This window comes from Pan troglodytes, chromosome 6, assembly GCF_028858775.2.
Source record: "Pan troglodytes isolate AG18354 chromosome 6, NHGRI_mPanTro3-v2.0_pri, whole genome shotgun sequence".
NCBI lineage: Eukaryota > Metazoa > Chordata > Mammalia > Primates > Hominidae > Pan > Pan troglodytes.
In genome coordinates, this window is record NC_072404.2 from 159659294 (window position 1) to 159681604 (window position 22311).

General features: G+C 36.4%; 1 protein-coding gene across 26 annotated transcripts in view; it reads right to left on the reverse strand.

Moving 5' to 3' along the window:
* The window catches only part of TPK1 (thiamin pyrophosphokinase 1), a 384685-nt gene that overhangs the window by 79811 nt on the left and 282563 nt on the right, over positions 1 to 22311 (reverse strand). For all 26 annotated transcript variants that reach the window (XR_010159034.1, XM_063815718.1, XM_519461.9 and 23 more), the window contains one exon: positions 16307 to 16418. Coding sequence is in view for 25 of the 26 variants with exons in the window: in XM_063815718.1 (XP_063671788.1) it covers positions 16307 to 16418 (112 nt within the window). In the remaining variant the exon portion in view is untranslated. The remainder of the gene's footprint in view (positions 1 to 16306; positions 16419 to 22311) is intronic.

The following is a 22311-nucleotide window of genomic DNA, read 5'->3' on the forward strand; positions in this document are numbered from 1 at the left end:
TGTACACTCTCAACACTTTTATTCAGTATTGTACCTGAGGTTCTAGCCAGGACAATTTGGCAAGAAAAAGGAAGAAAATGCATCCAGATTTGAAAAGAAGTAAAGGTACTTCTATTTGTAGAAATTGTTATCTTGTATATAGAAACTCCTAAGAAATCTGCTAAAAATCCATTAGTCTTAAGGAATAAGTTCAGCAAGGTTGCAGGATAGAAGATAAATTGCAGAAATCAATTGTATTTCTATACACTTGGAATTAAACCCAAAATAAAATGAATTCCATTCACTACAGCATAAAAACAATACTAAATAATGTAACAAAAGAAGTACACAACTTGTACTATTTAAAAAGAACATGAAAAGAAATTAAATGAGATCTAAATAAATGAAAAGCATTCCATGTTCATGGATTAGAAGACAACATTGTTAAGATAGTTATACTCTCCAAAATACTCTACAGAATCAACACAATCTCTATTAGAATCCTAGCTATAACTTACACAAAATTACTTAAATATAAAAATTAATTCAACACAGATCCAGAACTTAAATGTAAGCACAAAAACTGTAAATTCTTAAAAGAAAATATAAGAATAAGTTTTCATGACATTGGATTTGACAACCAATTCTTAGATATGATGCAAAAAGCATAAGTAACAAGTGAAAAAAATAAGACTTTGTCAACATTAGAAGTTTTTCTTTTTGCTTTAAAGAACACCATTAAGAAAGCAAAAAGAGCCCACAAAATGGAAGAAAATATTTGCAGATCATATATCTGATAAGGGACTTGTATCTGGAATACATAAAGAACTCTAACAACTCAATGATTAAAAGACAAATAGCTCAATTAAAAAATGGCTAAAGAATCTGCATGAAAGGTATACAAATGGCCAAGAAGTACTTGAAAATATATTCCACATCATTATTCATCAGGGAAATGCAAATCAAAACTACAATGAGATATCACTTCACACATGCCAGATTGGCTAGAATCAAAAAGTGAGATAAAAATAAGTGTTGGCAAGGACATGGCAAAATTGGAACTCTCATACGCTGTTGGTAGGAATAGAAAATGGTGTAGTCCCTTTGAAAAACAGTCTGGAAGTTCTTCAGCAATTAAACATAAAGATACAATAATGCCCAGAAACTCTGCTCCTAGGTATACACCCCTCAAAAATTAAGACATGTCTACACAGAAATTTGTACATGTGTATCTATAGCAGTATTACTTGCAATAGGCAAAAGGTGGAAACAATTCAAATGCCCATTAATTGACAAATAGATAAAATGTGGTATAACCATATGGTGGAATATTATGCAGCCATATAAGTGAATGAAATACTGACAAATTTCTACATTGATGAACCTTAAAATGTTATGCTAAGTGAAAGAAGTCAGTCACAAAAATCCCTATATTACATGATTCAATTCATATGAAAGACTAGAATATCTAGAGATAGGAAATAGAGAAGTAGTTGCTTAGGGCTAGAGCAAAAAGGCATGGGGGGGATGTGAGGGTGACAGCTAAAGGATACATGGTTTCTTTTTGAAAAGATGAACTTTCTAAATTTGTCTGGTGATGACTGTACACATATTTTAATACACTAAATCCAATTTTTTTTTTTTTTGAGACAGAGTCTTGCTCTGTCGCCCAGGCTGGAGTTCAGTGGTGTGATCTCGGCTCACTGCAAGCTCCGCCTCCCGGGTTCAGGCCATTCTCCTGCCCCAGCCTCCCGAGTAGCTGGGACTACAGGCGCCCGCCACCATGCCCAGCTAATTTTTTGTATTTTTAGTAGAGACGGGGTTTCACCGGGTTAGCCAGGGTGGTCTCGATCTCCTGACCTCGTGATCCGCCCGCCTCGGCCTCCCAAAGTGCTGGGATTACAGGCGTGAGCCACCACGCCCGGCCTACTAAATACTATTGACTATACATGTTCAATGAGTGAATTGTATGATATGTGAATTATATCTCAAAAAATGTTTAAAAAAACAGATATCATTTCTTTCTAGCTTAGTCTACTAGAACTAGAATCAATGCTTGCCTCCTAGAAGATCATACTGGTCTGATTCCTCTTGCTTACCTTGGCTCAAAGTCATGGCCATGATCCTTTTTAGACAAAGATAGCATAGCATAGCTCTTTGTGAGACCTCTTCCCAGTACACAAATACGGAAGTGACATAATCAGCCCTTTGTTTCCAGGGCTACCCCTGACCTCTACTTGGAAGTTAAATGGTATTTTGCAATAACAAAATACACTTTTTTAAAAAGACCGCAACAGCTTGTGATCCTTAAAATATCATGAGTGACTGCAATTTGGTTTGTTAACAAATAGTTTTTAAAAGGTAAAATAATGGCTCAAACAAATATAAAATGAACATGACAGATATTTAAGTCATTAATTAATGAGAAAACGTGTAAATAAAAAAAAAAACTGCTTCAAGGAGACTCTACAAAGGACAGACACATCTACAGATAATTGGGAATGCTGACATGAGTTTGCTAATGAATAGGAAACTGGCCAATTCTATAGGGTGAGAATCCACTGCATTTTAACAGAACAAAAACTCATTTGACTTATACAAACAGTAATAATTTACATTACAATCAGCCCCTTACAAGTTAGCTTCTAACTAAACAGAGTTGCAAAATAATCAAAAACAATGAAGGGCTTAAGTTTCCTATAGAATCAGATAACCCTGAAAGGATCTTTTAGAGACCAGGCCTAACAATCCATCAAAAGACATTCAGGAATCTTTCTGTTTCATATTTTTCACTGTTCACTTTTATTTTAGGTTCAGGGGTACATGGTCAGGTTTGTTGTACAGGTAAACTTCATTTTATGAAGGTTTGGTATACAGATTATTTTATCACCTGGGTAATAAGCATGGCCTCTGATAGGTATTTTTTCTGATCCTCTCCCTAATCCCACCCTCAAGTGGGCCCCAGTGTCTACTGTTCCACTCTTTGTGTTCATGTATTCTCATTGTTTAGCTCCCACTTATAAGTGAGAATACTTCGTGCGTTATTTGGTTTTCTGTTCCTACATTAGTTTGCTTTGGATAATGACCTCCAGCTCCATCCATGTTAATGCAAAGGACATGATCTCATTCTTCTTAATGGCTGCATAGTGCTCCATGGTTTATATGTACCACATTTTCTTTTTTTTTTAAAAAAAAAACTTTTCTTTTAGGTTTAGGGGTACATAATGAAGGTTATATAAATAAACACGTCATAGGGGTTTCTTTTACATATTATTTCATTACTCAAGTACTAAGCCAAGTACACAATAGTTATCTTTTCTGCTCCTCTCCCACTTCCCACCTCCCGCTTCAAGTAGACATCAGTGTCTATTGTTTCCTTCTTTGTGTTCATAAGTTCTCATCATTTAGCTCCCACTTATAAGTAAGAATATGCGGTATTTGGTTTTCAGTTCCTGTGTTAGTTTGCTAAGGATAATGGTCTCCAGCTCCATCCATCATGTTCCCACAAAAGACATGATCTTGTTCTTTTTTATGGCTGCGTAGTATTCCATGGTGTATATTTATCACATTTTCTTTATCCAATCTACTGTTGATGGGCATTTAGGTTGATTCCATGTCTTTGCTATTGTGAATAGTGCTGCAATGAACATATGCATGTGTCTTTATGACAGAAATATTTATATTATTTTGGGTATTTATTCAAAAATAAGATTACTGGGTCAAATAGTAATTCTGTTTTAAATTCTCTGAGGAATTTCCACACTGCTTTCCACAATGGCTGAACTAATTTACCCTTCCTCAGCAGAGTATAAAGCATTCCCTTTTTTCTGTGACCTTGCCAGCATCTTTTATTTTTTGACCTTTTAATAATAGTCATTCCAACTGGTGTGAGATGGTATCTCACTGTGGTTTTGATTTGCATTTCTCTAATGATTAGTGGTGTTCAGCATTTTTTTAATATGCTTGTTGGCCACATGTATATCTTCTCTTGAAAAGTGTCAGTTCATGTCCTTTGTCTACTTTTTAACAAGGTTGTTTGTTTTTTGCTTGGAATACAGCTAACCATTCACAATTGCTTCAAAGAGAATAAAATACCTAGGAATCCAACTTACAAGGGATGTGAAGGACCTCTTCAGGGAGAACTACAAACCACTGCTCAATGAAATAAAAGAGGATACAAAGAAATGGAAGAACATTCCATGCTCATGGGTAGGAAGAATCAATATCGTGAAAATGGCCATACTGCCCAAGGTAATTTATAGACCCAATGCCATCCCCATCAAGCTACCAATGACTTTCTTCACAGAATTGGGAAAAACTACTTTAAAGTTCATATGGAACCAAAAGAGAGCCCGCATCACCAAGTCAATCCTAAGGCAAAAGAACAAAGCTGGAGGCATCATACTACCTGACTTCAAACTATACTACAAGGCTACAGTAACCAAAACAGCATGGTACTGGTACCAAAACAGAGATATAGATCAATGGAACAGAACAGAGCCCTCAGAAATAACGCTGCATATCTACAACTGTCTGATCTTTGACAAACCTGAGAAAAACAAGCAATGGGGAAAGGATTCCCTATTTAATAAATGGTGCTGGGAAAACTGGCTAGCCATACGTAGAAAGCTGAAACTGGATCCCTTCCTTACACCTTCTACAAAAATTAATTCGAGATGGATTCAAGACTTAAATGTTAGACCTAAAACCATAAAAACCCTAGAAGAAAACCTAGGCATTACCACTCAGGACATAGGCATGGGCAAGGACTTCATGTCTAAAACACTAAAAGCAATGGCAACAAAAGCCAAAATTGACAAATGGGATCTAATTAAACTAAAGAGCTTCTGCACAGCAAAAGAAACTACCATCAGAGTGAACAGGCAACCTACACAATGGGAGAAAATTTTCGCAACCTACTCATCTGACAAAGGGCTAATATCCAGAATCTACAATGAACTCCAACAAATTTACAAGAAAAAAACAAACAAACAACCTCATCAAAAAGTGGGCAAAGGACATGAACAGACACTTCTCAAAAGAAGACATTTATGCAGCCAAAAAACACATGAAAAAATGCTCACCATCACTGGCTATCAGAGAAATGCAAATCAAAACCACAATGAGATACCATCTCACACCAGTTAGAATGGTGATCATTAAAAAGTCAGGAAACAACAGGTGCTGGAGAGGATGTGGAGAAATAGGAACACTTTTGCACTGTTGGTGGGACTGTAAACTAGTTCAACCATTGTGGAAGTCAGTGTGGCGATTCCTCAGGGATCTAGAACTAGAAATACCATTTGACCCAGCCATCCCATTACTGAGTATATACCCAAAGGACTATAAATCATGCTGCTATAAAGACACATGCACACGTATGTTTATTGCGGCACTATTCACAATAGCAAAGACTTGGAACAAACCCAAATGTCCAACGATAGACTGGATTAAGAAAATGTGGCACATATACACCATGGAATACGATGCAGCCATAAAAAATGATGAGTTCATGTCCTTTGTAGGGACATGGATGAAACTGGAAATCATCATTCTCAGTAAACCATCGCAAGAACAAAAAAACCAAACACCGTATATTCTCACTCATAGGTGGGAATTGAGCAATGAGAACACATGGACACAGGAAGGGGAACATCACACTCTGGGAACTGTTGTGGGGTGGGGGGAGGGGGGAGGGATAGCTTTAGGAGATATACCTAATGCTAAATGACGAGTTAGTGGGTGCAGCGCACCAGCATGGCACGTGTATACATATGTAACTAACCTGCACATTGTGCACATGTACCCTAAAACTTAAAGTACAATAATAATAAAATAAAAAATAAAAAGATCTCTCCAATGAGAATTACAAAACATTGCTCAAAGAAATCAGAGATGACAGAAACAAATGGAAAAAGATTGCATGCTCATAAATAGGAAGAATCAATATTGTTAAAATGGCCATACTGTCCTAAGCAATTTAGAGATTCAATGCTATTCCTATTGGACTACCAATGATATTCTTCACAGAATTAGAAAACACTATTTTAAAGTTCTTATGGAACCAAACAAATAGCCTGAATAGCCAAGGCATTCTTAAGCAAAATGAACAAAGCTGGAGACATCGCCTGACTTCAAGCTATGCTACAAGGGTACAGTAACCAAAACAGCATGGTACGGGTACAGTAACCAAAACAGCATGGTACTGGTACAAAAAGAGACACATAGACCAAAGGAACAGAACAGAGAGCCCAGAAGTAATACCACACACCAATAATCATCTGATCTTCAGCAAAGCTGACAAAAACAAGCAATGGGGAAAAGACTCCCTATTTAGTAAATGGTGCTGGGGTAGCTGGCTAGCCATATGTAGAAGATTGAAACTGGACCCCTTCCTTACACTACATGCAAACATCAACTCAAGATGGAGTATAGACTTAAATGTAAAACCTAAAACTATAAAAATCCTGGGGATAATCTAAGAAATACCATTCTGGACATAGAATCCAGCAAAGATTTCATGACGAAGACACTAAAAGCAATTGCAAAAAAACCAAAAATTGACAAATGGGACCTAATTAAACTAAAGAGCTTCTGCAGAGCAAAAGAAACTGTCAAGAGAGTAAATAACCTACAGAAAGGGAGAAAATATTTGCAAACTATGCATCTGACAAAGGTCTAATATACAGAGGCTATAAGGAACTTAATTTTCTATTCGATTTGATCTATCAAATTTCATCAGTTCTAACATGGATATTTTCCTATATCTGCAATTGTAATCAGTATATTTTTTCTTAATATACATAAAATAATACACATCTTACAATCAATGGCATCGTAAATGTGATAAAATGCAATCATTTCACCAACTCGTTAACTTGAGAAAAGGGTTTGGGGGTGGAAGACCTCAGCTAGCATCTATTTTAGGAAGGACCAGAGGGGAAAAGATTGCCAATGCCAATTTTATTGTCACCTTTGATCTGTAATGCATCTTTTTTTTTCTGGGAAAATGTTAACATATTGAATTCAATTCAGAGTAAGTTATTGATTATAGAAGACTTACAGTATGAAAGATATCGTCCTTGACTCAGACAAGAAATACTGATGTCACAGTTTCAGAGTGTCTTTTTTAAGCACTGGTCTGCAAAATCAATAATTAATATAATAACAAAGACATCTAAAAACACAAAACATCTCACACATTAGTGGCACTAGCTCACAAGAGGTTATAACCTAAGTGGGAATAGCTATAGCTATACTATGACAACTGCCTACAATCACTTTGTGAGTTGCAGTGGAGTGAGAATTAAGAGCATTTCTCACTGAAAATGCATTATTAGCAAGTGTAATTTTACAGATGCATGAACTGTTCCCTTGTTAGGCTGACACTTAAAAATTTTAATAGAAAACTCCTGCAGAAAACCATGGTACCTGTATATGCTTATTACAGCTTTTTTATTTTCATAGAGATGAAAAATCTTTTCAAACTGTTTTCTCATAATTTCTCTCTTTCAAAACTCTTTCCCCTAGGTTAAAAGAGTTGAGTCTCTTTTAGTCAATGCTGAGAAGTTATTTCCTTGTAATTTACTTCTATATTTCTTTGAAAGAAACATAAAAGAAAGAACAATGAATACATAATTTCAATCTCAATATGAGTGCTATATAAAGGGGCCTGGGCAAATGGAAGGCAACTCCATTTAATATTTTCCTTAGGCAAAAGTGTAGAAAAGTTAAAAGTTCTGTCCGTCAGAATTTCACTTTTCTTGCCATTACTTTCCATTCTGTGCCATTATCTTCTCTTTCATATCACCTTTGCTTTCCCATCTAGTTACCTTCCTCCTATCTTCTCTTTATCCCAAATTTACATTCTCTTTATTCCAAATTTAAATCTTTAAAACATCAACTTATTTTATATAAGTCCTTCACTTACTAATTGGAAAGAAAGATAAATAGTATTGAAGACTTGATTTCAAATTTTGAGTGCATTAATCCATAATTATGTAAATTTAGGACAATTAGAGATTTTAATTACTATTTCCATATCTGAAAAATACAGACAATCCAACCTGTCACACAGACCTATTGTAATATTTAAAAGACTCTTTAAAAATGTGAAATATCATATGAACATTAATATTACAATTCTGATTATTGTTCCCATCCTTTGTGAAAAGTCAAAAACTTCTGGAAATACCTCAAACCCATACATAGAGTATACTGCCACTTGACTGTATAGGTATTACATGGAATATCAACCTAAATACACCCTGCTAAATTCACCAGGATTATCTAGGAAGGAAACCCAACTTTGAGCTATTAACACCCATTAACACAAATTTATAAATCAGATTAAGTAGCTATCTCCTGGCAGGAGACTGAAAGACTGGAGTAGTTTTAGTAAATTATTGAAGAGAATCTTTGTTCTGGGAATATGTAGAGTATGGAACATGGCTGAGGAGGGAGACAAGGGGAATGGGGAGGATGAAGCTATCATGAGGCAGAAGCCAGTGTGCTGGGTTCTGAAAAATATACAAGAAGGGGCAGAATTCTAGGGTTAATGATTAGGATGAGCAGTGGCTCCATTTAGAACTTCAAAAATCAGAGTAAGACTGGAATTCAGATTTCCCAAAGGTGAAAATATGAGTGTTGGAATGTTTACAATAATGATTTGTATTTATATGTTTCCATGAGTTAAAGTTTGAATAGAGTCACTTCAAAATATAATTGTGGCCTCTGAAAAACCTTGCCAGAGCCTTTCCTGTTAACTTTTCCCCTTCAGAGGGTTCCCTGATGCTACTCTTGTCCTACTCAAGCAACCTCAACTAGGAGATGTGGAAGATTTCCATTCTGGCCATATGGTAGCCCATATATCCTGAAATTCTCCTGATACCAGACTCTTAGACATAATACATAACTTATTATAAATGTTCTGTAACTAACATGCTAAGCTCACAAGAAAATAAACTCTTCAGTGGTATAAAATTGAAGGAGCTGGAAAACAGGGCACCTGCACAGAGAATGTTCGCTTCTTTCCTTAACTAAGATGCCTTTCTTTTCAGATACATGTCAATCGAGAGTCAACATGTTGGGCCTCGATAAAGTAGAGTTAGGACTGAGGTTCTATATAAATTCACTGCTACATCTTTAACAGAAGGGTAGACTTGTGTCTTAGTCTGTTTGGGTTACTCTAATAAAATACCATAAACTAGATAGCTTACAAACATCACAAATTTATTGCTCACAGTTCTGGAAGTGGAGAATTGCAAGATCAAGGTACCACGGATTTGGCATCTGGAACTCCAGATCCATTGCCTGGTTTATAGATGGTACCTTCTTACTGAGTGGTGGAAGAGGCAAGTGTCTCTCTCAGGCCTCTTTTATAAGGGCATTAATCCCATTCATGAGGGTTCATGATCTACTCACCTCCCAATGTCTCCTCCTCCTGATAACATCACATTGATGATTAAGTTTCAACATACGAATTGGGAGTGGAGGCATAAACCTTCAGACCATAGCAACTAGGAAATAACTGGTCTGCCAGAAAAGGTTCGGAACAAGGAAACATCTCTCTATCAGCCTGGGCTTTCACAGAGGCAAAAACTAAAAAAGACACCTCAATTCCTTGTGGTTTTAATTAACACTGAAAGCGTCTTCAGGAAAATCTTATACCAAGATAGCTAAGTATTCCAGGATTGGTTATACCTCAGGGCACTGGCAGAAGCACCTTAAAATCTCATGTCAAAGAACATGCTCAACCTAACCTTCAACATATTTCCACAGGAAAAAAAAAGACAACCACATATATAAAACACAGGATAAAGTGTCTATCATGAGTGAGAATAAAAGAAATATTTAAAAATAGCAGTATTATCAAAAAGTCAAAAAATTAATAGATGCTGGTGAGGCTGAAGAGAAAAGGAACACATATACTGCTGGTGGGAATGGAAATTAGTTCAGCCATGGTGGAAAGCAGTTTAGCAATTTTTCAAAGAACTCAAAGCAGAATTACCATTTGACCCAGCAATCCCATTATTGGGTATATATCCAAAGAAATAGAAATCATTCTACCATAAAGAACATGTACATGTATGTCCATCACAGCACTAGCCACAATAGCAAAGACACCGAATCAACTGAAATCCTCATCAACAGTAGACTGGATAAATAAAATGTGGTACATATACACCATGGAATATCACACAGCCATAAAAAGAACAAGATCATGCGTTTGCAGCAACATAGATGGAGCTGGTGGCCATTATCCTAAGTGAACTAACACAAAAACAGAAAACCAAATACTACATGTTCTCACTTATAAGTGGAAGCGAAATGTTGAGTTCACATAGACACAAAGAAGGGAACAACAGATGCCAATGTCTAGTTGAGGGTGCAGGGTAAGGACTGAAAAATTACCTATTGGATACTATGCTTATTACCTGGGTGCTAAAATAATCTGTATATAAAACCCCTGTGACATGCAATATACCTATATAGCAAACCTGCACATGTACCTCTGAACCTAAAATAAACATTAAAAATAATTGGAAACAGAAAATTTGAGACTCTCTCTCAAAAAATAAAAAAAGGGAAAATAGCAGAATTAGGTCAAAAAAGAGATGAAGAAACTAAAATGCTCAAATACCATATTGTATTCCACCAAATATAAGATACCATGTATTATAATAGGCCCCAATTTTTAAATATCTAAAAAAACTCCTATCAATTAAATTATGATTTTTAACAATCTAATAGATTAAATAATTCATCTCAATTTCTGATATTTTAAAAATCTTCTTACATATTTAAAAAAGTAAATATATAATTAAAATACTGGCAACAAACAAGACGTGACCTTAAATTTTTTGAGATAAAAAAGAGTGAAAAATAAAATCTATGAAATTCAAAACACAATCATTAAATGGCAGATTAGAAACAGCCAAAGACAGAAACAGTGAAAAGAAAGATGAAAACAAACAAACAAACATAGAATGCACAAAGAATAAACAAGGAAAAGGGATGATGAGGCCTAATATGTTTACTAACAGTTCAAGGAGAAAAGAACAGAAAAAAATGGAGGGGAAGCAATCGAAGAAGATAAACGGCTAAGAATTTTCAGAATTGATGAACTATACCAATTATCAGAATGAATAAAAAGCAACTAGAACAAAAGAAACGTTACATGTAAACATATTGTTGTAAAACTTTAGAATATCAAAGCAAAACATAAGGTCTAGAAAACGTGACAGATTATAAACAAATCAGAACTAATTTCATTGATTGTAGATTTTTTCAACAGAAACAACAGCAATCCATATGAATATGGCTGAAAGAAAACTAAATTTTTTAAGATATACATAGATAAAATGTTCAAGATGATGAATGAAGCAAAGACATTTTTTGACAGAAGAGCAGACTCCTAGTCATTCTCTTCTTCCCTACTGATGGAACCTCAGTTTTATTTGGAGTGACAATGTAGTTGGATTCAAAATTGCACACGTAGCCTTCCTTGAAGCTAGGGTGGCTATGTGATACAATTCTGGCCACTGAGGCAAAAGATGAGACACAGGAAGGGTTTCTGAGAATGCCGGGAATCCCTGATGTCTCTGATTCCCGTTACAGATCCTTCCTGCTCCCTTCCCTTTCCTCTCTTCTGATGCCTACTGGGCACAATACAGCTGGAGTTGCAAAAGACCTAGATTTTCAGGCAAAGGCTGAGGAAATAATAGAAACCTTGCCCTATAGGTACTTACCTCTGCACTTTGTTACATGAGGAAACCAACAAAAAGGCTTTTTTTTTTAAAGCCACCATTTCAGTCCATTATAGTAACTTAATTCTATTTGTTACAGACTTCAGAAGAAAACTTGATTATTAACAGAAATACAATTGTGTATAGAAAACCAAGTGAGTCTACAGTCACGTTTTCAGATATAATTAATGTTCATCAATATGTTAACATTAAAATAGACAAAAATGAATTATATGTCTATATATCACCAACAGAAAATGTAATTTTTTTAAAGTATAATTTATACTAGGACACAAAATATAGGGTTTATAGAAATAAACCTTATAAAAATGCATAGGATGTTTATAGAGAAAGTTATAAAATTATTGAAAGGAATTTAAAAGTTCTAAGTAAATAGAGAGCTAAACTAAATTTGTGGATGGGAAGACTCAATTTCATGTAGAAATTTCCTTCCCCAATTTTTTGAGTCTTCCCAAATTAATCTAGACATTAAATGTAATTGCAGCAAAAATTATAATAGAATTGTGTGAGAGAGGCACTTGTCAAGTTACTTCTAAAATTTATAAAGAAGAGCAGGCCGGGTGTGGTGACTCATGCCTGTAATCCCAGCACTTTGGGAGGCCGAGGTGGGTGAATCACAAAGTCAGGAGTTGGAGACAAGCCTGGCCAACCTGGTGAAACCCTGTCTCTACTAAGAATGCAAACAAAATAAAACAAAACAAAAATTAGCTGGGTGTGGTGGCAGTCATCTGTAATCCCAGTTACTCAGGAGGCCGAGGCAGGAGAATCACTTGAACCCAGGAGGCGGAGGTTGCAGTGAGCCGAAATTGCACCATTGCACTCCAGCCCAGGCGACAGTGAGACACTCCGTCTCGAACAAACAAATGAGCAAAATGCCAGGAATAGAGTGACAATTTTGAAGAACAAGGTCTGAGGACTCAACTTAGCACATTTCAATATTTATTATAAAGCTATGGTAATGAAGGCAGTGTGGCTCCAGCACAGGAAGAGGTATGTAAGCCAATGGAACAAAACAGATCCAAGAAACATACCCATACATATGAACACCTGTGCTACACTGCAAATCACTGGAGAAAGGATTAACAAATGATGTTAGGTCAATTCATTATCTTTAAAAAACTAGATCCTTACATCACATACAAAAATCAACTTCAGGTGAAAGAAAAGACCTAAACACGAAACTTAAATGAGAGTATCTTTATGACCATGAGGAATAGAAAGATAACTTACACGAAAATGACTAAATTGATAAATTTTGACTGCATTTAACTCAATAAACTCTGTTCATATAAAAACACCATAAACAAATTGAAAAGCTAAAGTACGGCCAGGAAAAAGAGGCTTCAGAACTTCTAAGAATTAACATCCCAATGGAAAAATAGGCAAAAGAAAGTAGCAATTCACAGAAGAAGAAACCAGCATGAATAATAACTACAAAAAGATGCTTATCCTTATCAGCAGAGACCACAAAAACATATCATTTACACTCATCAGGCTGACAAAAATGATTAAGTTTGGTAATAGCAAGAATTGTTGACGATATGGAGCAGGGGAACTTAATATGTATTCCTGGGCTGAATACACATTGGTACAATCACTGTGTAGAGCAATATGGTGTATCTCACAAAGGTGAAGATGTGATTATCTATGACACAGCTATTTTACTGCCAACTGTATATATCCTAGAGAAACTCTTGTACAAGACACAAGTCAAAGAATATTCATAGCATATTGCTATGAAATAAAAGACTGTAAATATAGGTAGCTTCAGTAATATTTGGAAAGTTTCACTCCTGGGTGATCGGTACCTAGGTATCAGTCACACAGTTTTTTTTTTTTAACGTTAGAATGGCATGTGAAATATTGCGAACTGGTAACAGATAAATCCAACTACTTTTAGAACTTGTGGCATCATGTACTTAGAGTGGGTGGAGATAGGTAGAGATCAAGCCACGGGGCTGCACATGAGGACCTTGACAAGTTTCTTCACAAAAACTTGCTTACTCCCATTAACCCAAGAAGTGAGCTGCCCCTGACTAAGTGTCTGCATATTCTTTCTCTTTCTGCAAGCCCACCTTCATCCTGTCCCTTTGTAGCCATGACTGACAAAATAACCCTGACCTCAGGGCTCTTTCACAGACAACAGCACTGAGGAAGGCAGGGACCCTCTCTGTGAATGAAATCTACTCACTTTTCTTCAAGTCAACATGATGTCACATTTATTTTTATTAACTTTTAATGAGGCAATATTATCTATCAGAAGACCCCATGAATTAGCGCTTTTACAACAGGTAATTGATGAAACACTTTGTATTTCAACTTTATTGCTTTGCATATGCCATGAAGTTTTTTTTTTTATTTTTATGAATAAAATAATTTATTATTTCTAAAATAATTTATTATTTCTAAAATAATAAAATATTTTTAGAAAAAATAATTACTTCAAAAGTCAAAGTGATGTGTAACTATATAAATACGTAATGGCATATTACATGCAGGCCGGATCAAAAGTTATCTCAGGAAGGTTAAGAGCCCTGCCCTCATCATGCTGAAGGCCCCCTTACCAGAGAAAGCCTTACACAGAATTAGGATGTGTGATACGATTTGACTCCAGGTCTCCACCCAAATTGCATGTTGAATTGTAATTCCCAATTGTTGGTGGAGGAACCTGGTGGGAGGTGACGGAATCATGGGAGGCTTCCCCCTTGCTGTTCTCGTGGTAGTGAATGACTTCTCATGAGATTTGATGGTTTAAAAGTCTGTGGCACGTCCCCCATCGCTCTCATTTTCTCTTGCTGCCATGTGAAGAAGGTGCCTGCTTCCCTTTCACCTCCCACCATGACTGTAAGTTTCCTGAGGCCTCCTGGTCATGCTTCCTGGTAAGCCTGCATACCTGTGAGTCAGTTAAACCTCTTTTCTTCATAAATTACCCAGTCTCAGGTAGTTCTTTACAGCAATGTGAGCATGGACTAATACAATGTGCATATTACTGTGGGAAGTATAGGATCAAAGGACATTCTAAAGATAACAGAAGAATCATGTCTAACATATGACTCTTTTTTATTACTATAAGATAAAGGAAGCTGGGGCACCTGCTCCTAGTGCCAACGGTCCTCTTTGCTCAGTGCTCCCTTGTCTTGCTGCCAGCCCTGAAAAGTGTGATCGCTCCTAGATCCAGCAGGAATTTCACCACTGTCTAAATTGGGTGCCCTTGGAAATAATGAGAACTATAAAAAATAAAACAGTTGTTTGGGGCCAGAATGTTTTCAAAAAAGCTTCCAATGGGAGCTCAGGTCAATTTCAGCTAAACAGCTTCAAAGCCTGTCACATATTTCTGTGCACTGGAGGAGATGTGTTCTCACAGTCCTTTCAAATTCTGATGAGCTCTCTAAACATTTGTTTCAAAATATCTCTAGTTTTTCCTAATTGTTTCTGCAGTGGCTCATAGAAAGGTCTTTTTACAGGTCTTTTTGTTTCAAAATATTTATTTCTTGGAAAAAAATTTATTTTCTTGTGGGAATCTAAGTGCTTTACTTGTTAGAAAAGAACGACACAGTTCCATATTTTACTTGTACAGCTTTGCCTTATTGGTCAATTAGGAGATGATCCCTTTGACATTCAATCACAACTCTTTGATTAAATTATTACTATCCTTAGAAAGGCTAGAGTTGATTCATTTCACAACGACTGATGGTTCCTTTTGGAATCAGCATTTATCTCATGAACAGGACCCCCTTACTTTTTAATATTTTTAACTCAGATAGTTTTAGTACTACTAGGACCTAATACAGTTCACAATTACTGGAAAACATTTTAAAATTTAATAAGAGCAGCAAATCTTATGTTCAAGATTTGACTACGAAAATAACTTGCTGCTTCTCTAGCAAAGTAAAGTAGGTTTTTCAAATATACAAAATTGGGAAGAAGGTGGGGCAAAGAGTTCTTTGGTATGACATCAAAAATATGATCCATAAAAGAAAAAACATAGACTTAATTAACATTTGTTAATTTAGTTAATTAAATTTCAGAAAATGAAAATATATGCTAAGGGCTAAAAAATTTTTGCAAGTCACACACCTGGGTAAAGGACTTGTATCTAAAATACATAAAGGACTCTTACAACTCAATGTAAAAATAGCCAATTAAAATATGGGTAAAAGAGCTGAATAGACATTTCACCAATGAAGATATATGAATGTTCCATAAGCACAAGAAAAGATGCTCGACATAATTAGTCATCAGAGAAATGCAAATCAAACCCCAATAAGATGCCACCTTCACATGCTCTAGGATAACTATAAGCCAGCAAACAGATAATAACAAGTGTCGAGAATGTGGGGAAACTGGAACACTCTTACACTGCACATAGAAATGTAAAATGGTTCAGGCACACTGGAAGGTAATCTGGCAGTTCCTCAATAGGTTAAACATAGAGTTATCATATGACCCAGCAATTCCTCCTAGGTATAGACCACAGAGACATTAAAAAGAAAGAAAGAAGGAAAGAAAGAGAAAAAAAGAAAAAAAAAATCATTCCTTTATGAAAAGGTTCTACTTACTGAGGTTCCACTTGAGGCCTGTGGTTGTAACCTGCATACAAGGCTGTCCAACAGGGATAAGGCCACACCAATCACCCTCCATTCCGGTGTCTACATGCAATCTGTGCTTTCCCTGAAGGAGACAAGAAATGATCATTAAGAAGGGGAAGAGAGAAGGAATGCTAATGTGCACTGAAGACCTGGGCAGGATGCGTCTACAACCCTCACACGGCTTATCATACTTAATCCTCACAAAAAAATGTTTGCAATATGTGCTGAATAATCCTAGGAACTTTCACCCAACTTAATCCTTACAATAATTTTACAAAGTATCTGATACCTTATTGTTAATTATGTTTCAACTATGAGAAAATTGAAGCTTGCAGAGATTAACATAGGACCACACAGATAAGGATTCCTACCTACACCTGCCAATTCCAGAGACCAAACTCACAGCAATAGGACTGTGGGTTTGAAACCTATCCTAAATGAAAGGTACCACACAAAGAGAAACACACAAAGACAGCTGCTTCTCAGCAGCCATTACAATGTATTCTGCTTTTTTTTTTTTTTTCTTTTTTAAGATGGAGTCTCACTCTGTTGCCGAGGCTGGAGTGCAATGTTGCAATCTCGGCTCACTGCAACCTCTGCCGCCAGGGTTCAAGCAATTCTCCTGCCTCCTGAGTAGCTAGGACTAGAGGCGGGCACCACCACACCCAGCTAATTTTATATTTTTAGTAGAGATGGGGTTTCACCACATTGGCCAGGCTGGTCTCGAACTCCTGACCTCAAGTGATCCACCCACCTCAGCCTCCCAAAGTGCTGGGATTGCAGGCATGAGCCACGACACCTGGCCTTGCGTTTGTTTGTTTGTTTGTTTTTCTAAAAAAGTTTTTATTTTCTTTTAGGTAAGAGCTGCCTTTATTCCTTTTGTATAGAATTCCTCCCCCCAACCCCAAGTTGATTTATATTGAATAGCTTGCCACACAAATTTGAGATTTGTTTCTTCCTACCATTCTCCATTATATAAATAATTCTCTCTGAAGACAGATATACTAAACAGAATACAAATGACCATCCCTAGATGCCAAACATAGCACGCTTTTAAAACAAGTGCTCAAAGAGGTAACAAAACCTTCTTTCTAATAGAAGGAGTTGATGAGGCCAGGTGCAGTGGTTCATGCCTGTAATCCCAGCATTTTGGAAGGCTGAGGCGGGCAGATCACCTGAGGTCAGGAGTTCAAGACCAGCCTGGCCAACATGGTGAAACCCTGTCTCTAAAAAAAAAAAAAAAAAATTAGCTGGGTATGGTGGTGGGTGCCTGTAACCCAAGCTACTCGGGAGGTTGTGGCAGAAGAATTGCTTGAACCCGGGAGGCAGAGGTTGCAGTGAGCCGAGATTGTGCCATTGCACTCCAGCCTGGGCGACAGAGCGATGCTCCATCTCAAAATAAAAAAGGAGTTGATGAGACAGATGTTTTAGAAATTCGGATTTCCTTAGCCTTACATTGGCTTCAGCAGATAAGGAACAGGAATTGGTGATGACTTATCATGTAGGTGGATCGCCACCCAGTTTCCTGTTGAAGGGCAGTACTCTTAGGGTTCCTATCAGAAAACACAGCAATTTCAGAGGGGTTATAGGTAACCTGTAGCATTCTGGACATTTTGGGGGCAGAGAGTGGAGGGCTCAAGAGAGCACCAGTGGAACAAGGAAAGGAAGGTACACCTTGTCCAGATCTCTGTACTTCTGCATCTGATAACGGTGTTTCTGACAATGAGACCTGTTGTTAGAGTGCGACTTCTCCATCACTTATCAAAGAGGAATTCCTGTGTTCTTGAGCTATCTTATTTTCAGTGTGTTACAGTTAGTTCTTGTCTCTTAATTGATGATTTTCTTTCCTCTGTCTGTGGCCTGCTTAATGGTTTGGCAGTGCCTAGCTGAATACGTTAGCATGTTTGGTGCTCCTAGGTGACTTCTGTTAAGAATGGCGAAGGAAAGAAGGAAGTGTTTTTCAATTTGTGATATTAACTCCCCAAGAGAGTATTCTTCAACTTGTATCATGTAACGCAAAGGAAACAGCACATATACATGCTAAGTTTTATTCTCCCAGGGAGAGGAGGGCTGTTATAAAATCCAATGATTTAAATGACACAGTAGTAAGCATGCTATATATTCATTGCCTTCCTCATTATTTTAAAGAATCAACAGGCCTTAAAATTTTCAGTCTGGGAATAAACTCATTTGTGGACTTGAGAAGTCACAGATAGGCCTTAGCCCACAATCAATTAACCATGTTTTCTCTTGTTCCAAAAAGGTGCTTAGCCATATGTGAATGGTCTTTGTGTTTATAAACATGCAAATACAGTTTTTATGGTTAAATGAGAGCAATATTTTGCTTTCCTCCTGTATCTTCAAGTCTATATGACATCTTTTGAAAATGAACAACTGTATAAAGGAATTTTTGTTCATTCCCCAGATTTCTTAATTCATAATATGTGCTAGCCTATATGTGACTTGACACAGGCAGGCATACACGCTGACATTAAAGAACTTCCCTATGGATTTATGCCATTACTGGAGACTAGAGGTGCATGAACTCATCATTTACTTCCATCTTGTCCCATGAATCATTTCACAGGTTCCTGCTCTGGCCTCTTTTCTGAACTAAGATAACTCTTTGAAGTCAAAGGCAGCCCTATATAGTAAAGAAAGAACAAAAATCAATCACAGTCAGGTTGTTTTTCCAATTGTGGTTATTTCAACACATCTAACAACCTTAATAATATGAAATTGTAATTTAGGGAAAGGTAACACAGATGTTGCTTGGTATGTGTGCTGGAAAGCATACTTACAATCATGTGAAAGACAAACAGCGTAACAGTATTACTTTCCCTAGACTGTCATGTCAGGGTAGAACAAAATACACACAAATATGAAGGGGTGAGAAATCGCTGTCCCTTTGTTTTGTATTATACCTCCACTTTCCAAAGGACAATGACATAACCGAGAGAAAAGATTAAAGCTGACTCTAGATTTTGCCTTTGAAAAATACCAAACATTGACGGGGCATGGTGGCTCATGTCTGTAATCCCAGCAATTTAGGAGGCTGAGGTGGAAGGATCACTTGAACCTAGGAGTTGGAGACAAGCCCAGACAACATAGTGAAACCATGTCTCTACAAAAAAAAAAAAAAAAAAGAATAAAAGAAAGAAAAATACCAGAGAGATATCTGAATTCTGTTTACATACCAACATCCTTAAATCCAATAACTATGCCAAGTTTGGTGCTAAGATATTTCAGTGTGGATATCGCAAAATATACAGCCAATTAACAAGATCATTCAGAAAGCATTGAACACAAAAAGAACATAAACACATTAGATTTAGTGTAAACAATTCAAGGAGAAGCTGCCAATGCTAGTTTATAAAGTGGCCATGCATTCATCAAGTTGTTGTTAATGCTGAACCTACACTCTGAGGCTAATGGCAGCCACAATTAGTGGCACATGGTTAGACCCTGTATGAATGAAACATTGCTGTGGACGGATTAAACACAAGGCCAGTCTCTGGTAGCTCATCTTTTGTTTGCTGGTCCAGGTACTTTAAAAATTTATCAACAAACACTGCAGGAAATTAAATAGCCTGCAGGAAAGAAGAGTAAAAGAAGTCGACAGAAGTATCTACATTATATTTAGCAGGAAAAAAGGTTACTTCTCCTACACAACAGAGTTTTGTGCTGGTATATTTTCATACTGTGACTGCTCACATAGCTGAAAGTAGTCACAAGATAAAGGATCTCTCCAGTGAACTTGTAGTTGTAAAACCTCAGAGTTGGAAGTCTTATATATTTTCTTTGATTCTGTTCCACAAATGTAGAATTCAAAATAAAAGTGTATTGGGTTCATTTGAAATAGCCTGTATCAAATTAATGTTGCATGTATATATATTAAATTGAGGGGTGTTCCCTTTGAAAAAGCATTAATATGTTATCTACAGATAGCTTTTAGAATTTCAAATCATGTTAGAACATTTTCTAAAGTGCTTTCCATAGAACATTACTCCCAGGGTCAAATACAGATTGGAAAAATCGCTTTGTCAATTCACCTCTTGGAAACCACGATTTTTGCCAGCATGTTAGATGTTCTAGGCAATCTTGCAGCAAAAACAAGTAAACACAAACCCTGTTTACCTGAATAAGTATTTCCAAAATTTACTTCACCACAGAACCTTCCTCTGCTGCTCAAATATCATCTCGTAATTTCCCATGGAAGCTTCATTTCATGAAATCGACTTAGGAAAATGTTGATTGGGAATAATATTTTTCACACAACACCCAAAATTAGCATATTTTGGTTTAATATTTCCATAGTCAGAACATTTCAAGAATATGTTTTGAACTTAATAACTTCCCATTTGATTTTTGTTTTAGAAGTTAGTCAATAACCTCTGGCTGAAATCACATACGTGTTCTGACATGAGCTAGCTGTACTATTAAAGGGTTAATGACAATACTCAACAGTTATCCAAAAGAAAACCTTCTTCATGTAGTTAAGTTAGTTTGTTTATTCAAAAGTCAAAAACATGTATGAAATGCCTACTGTTGTTAGAGATAGTAAATAACTCTAATGACAGGCTAATTTCCTTATCAATCGCCTCACATTGGATATTACAAAATAAAACATGACACTGATGTCTCTGCTTTGTTATCACCTCTGCATTTATGCCTTTTTTACAATGGATCATATCTTATCTTCATGCCTTCCTTTTATTCCAGTCAGAGAAAAACCCAACCTTGGCTTCTTCAAAAGATATAGACATCTTAAATGATGACTTCTAGAGACAATATTTATCCCAGAAGTAAGCGTTACTGACAGCAGAAACAGGACAGGTTGCATTGAAAGATATATTTTGAGTTAGTGTGATCTCAGAGTTTTCAAATTACTTTAGATAAATGCTTTTCTTAACATAGCATCTGATCAGGATGCCCATGCTCTCCTGTCTGCTTCTATACTGTTTCTCCATCCTCAATCCAGAGAAACATCAAAGCAAAATGCAAGCTTTACTTTTTTAATGAAATCTCCCTATGTGTTCTAAATAGCAAAGATGACTTCCTCCTGAATGCTACAATTTTAGTTATTTATGCTACAAAATGTAGCACTTTGGTACTGTATTGCATCCCTCAAATAGTTTCATGTTGTATCCCTAAAAAGAATAAACTTTCTTTGAAGAAGAAGAATCTATTTTTTTTTCTATTGGACTTACAGCACAGTGGAAGGAACATATGTATCAAATAAATACCTGATTGTTTCATTGTTTAAAGAAAATGTATTGATGAAAAGGTGTCAATATGCTTTGAAAAATCTTCTCGCAGTATCTGAGTAGATGAGGGAAGGTCCAGGTGAACTGAAAGGACTCAAGAGACAGACCCATTATTCTTTGATAAGATCAAGCTTGCCCAACCCGCGGCTCACAGGCTAAATGCAGCCCAGGACAGCTTTGAATGTCACCCAACACAAATTCGTAAAGTTTCTTAAAACATTGTGAGATATTTTTGCTATTTTTTTAAAGCTCATCAGCTATGTTAGTGTCAGTGTATTTTATGTGTGGCCCAAGACAATTATTCTTCTTGCAATGTGGCCCAGGGAAGCCAAAAAATTGGACACCCCGATCTAGATAATGTTTGCTTAATTGGATACAACTGTACACCAATAATCATGAAGACCCTGTCACTAGTGCTCGAAATACACTTAAAATGTAATTTTATGTGTTTCTGTAAAATGCGGACTACAATATTACCTCCCTGAGTTATTTTCAGGATGAAATAACACGTTGAACGTGCCAAGAATAGCATTTAAAGCACTCATATTATATATGTTGATTTACTTTTCTCCATTTATCAGCTCCTCCAGGTTTAATTTGAACCCACACTTTCTTTCCTTTCTGCTTTTTATTTTTTTGAAAACCTGGCCACTTTGCTCCAGTAATTTTTAAAGAAAAATAAGTGTGATTAGCCCTCATAAGACTAAC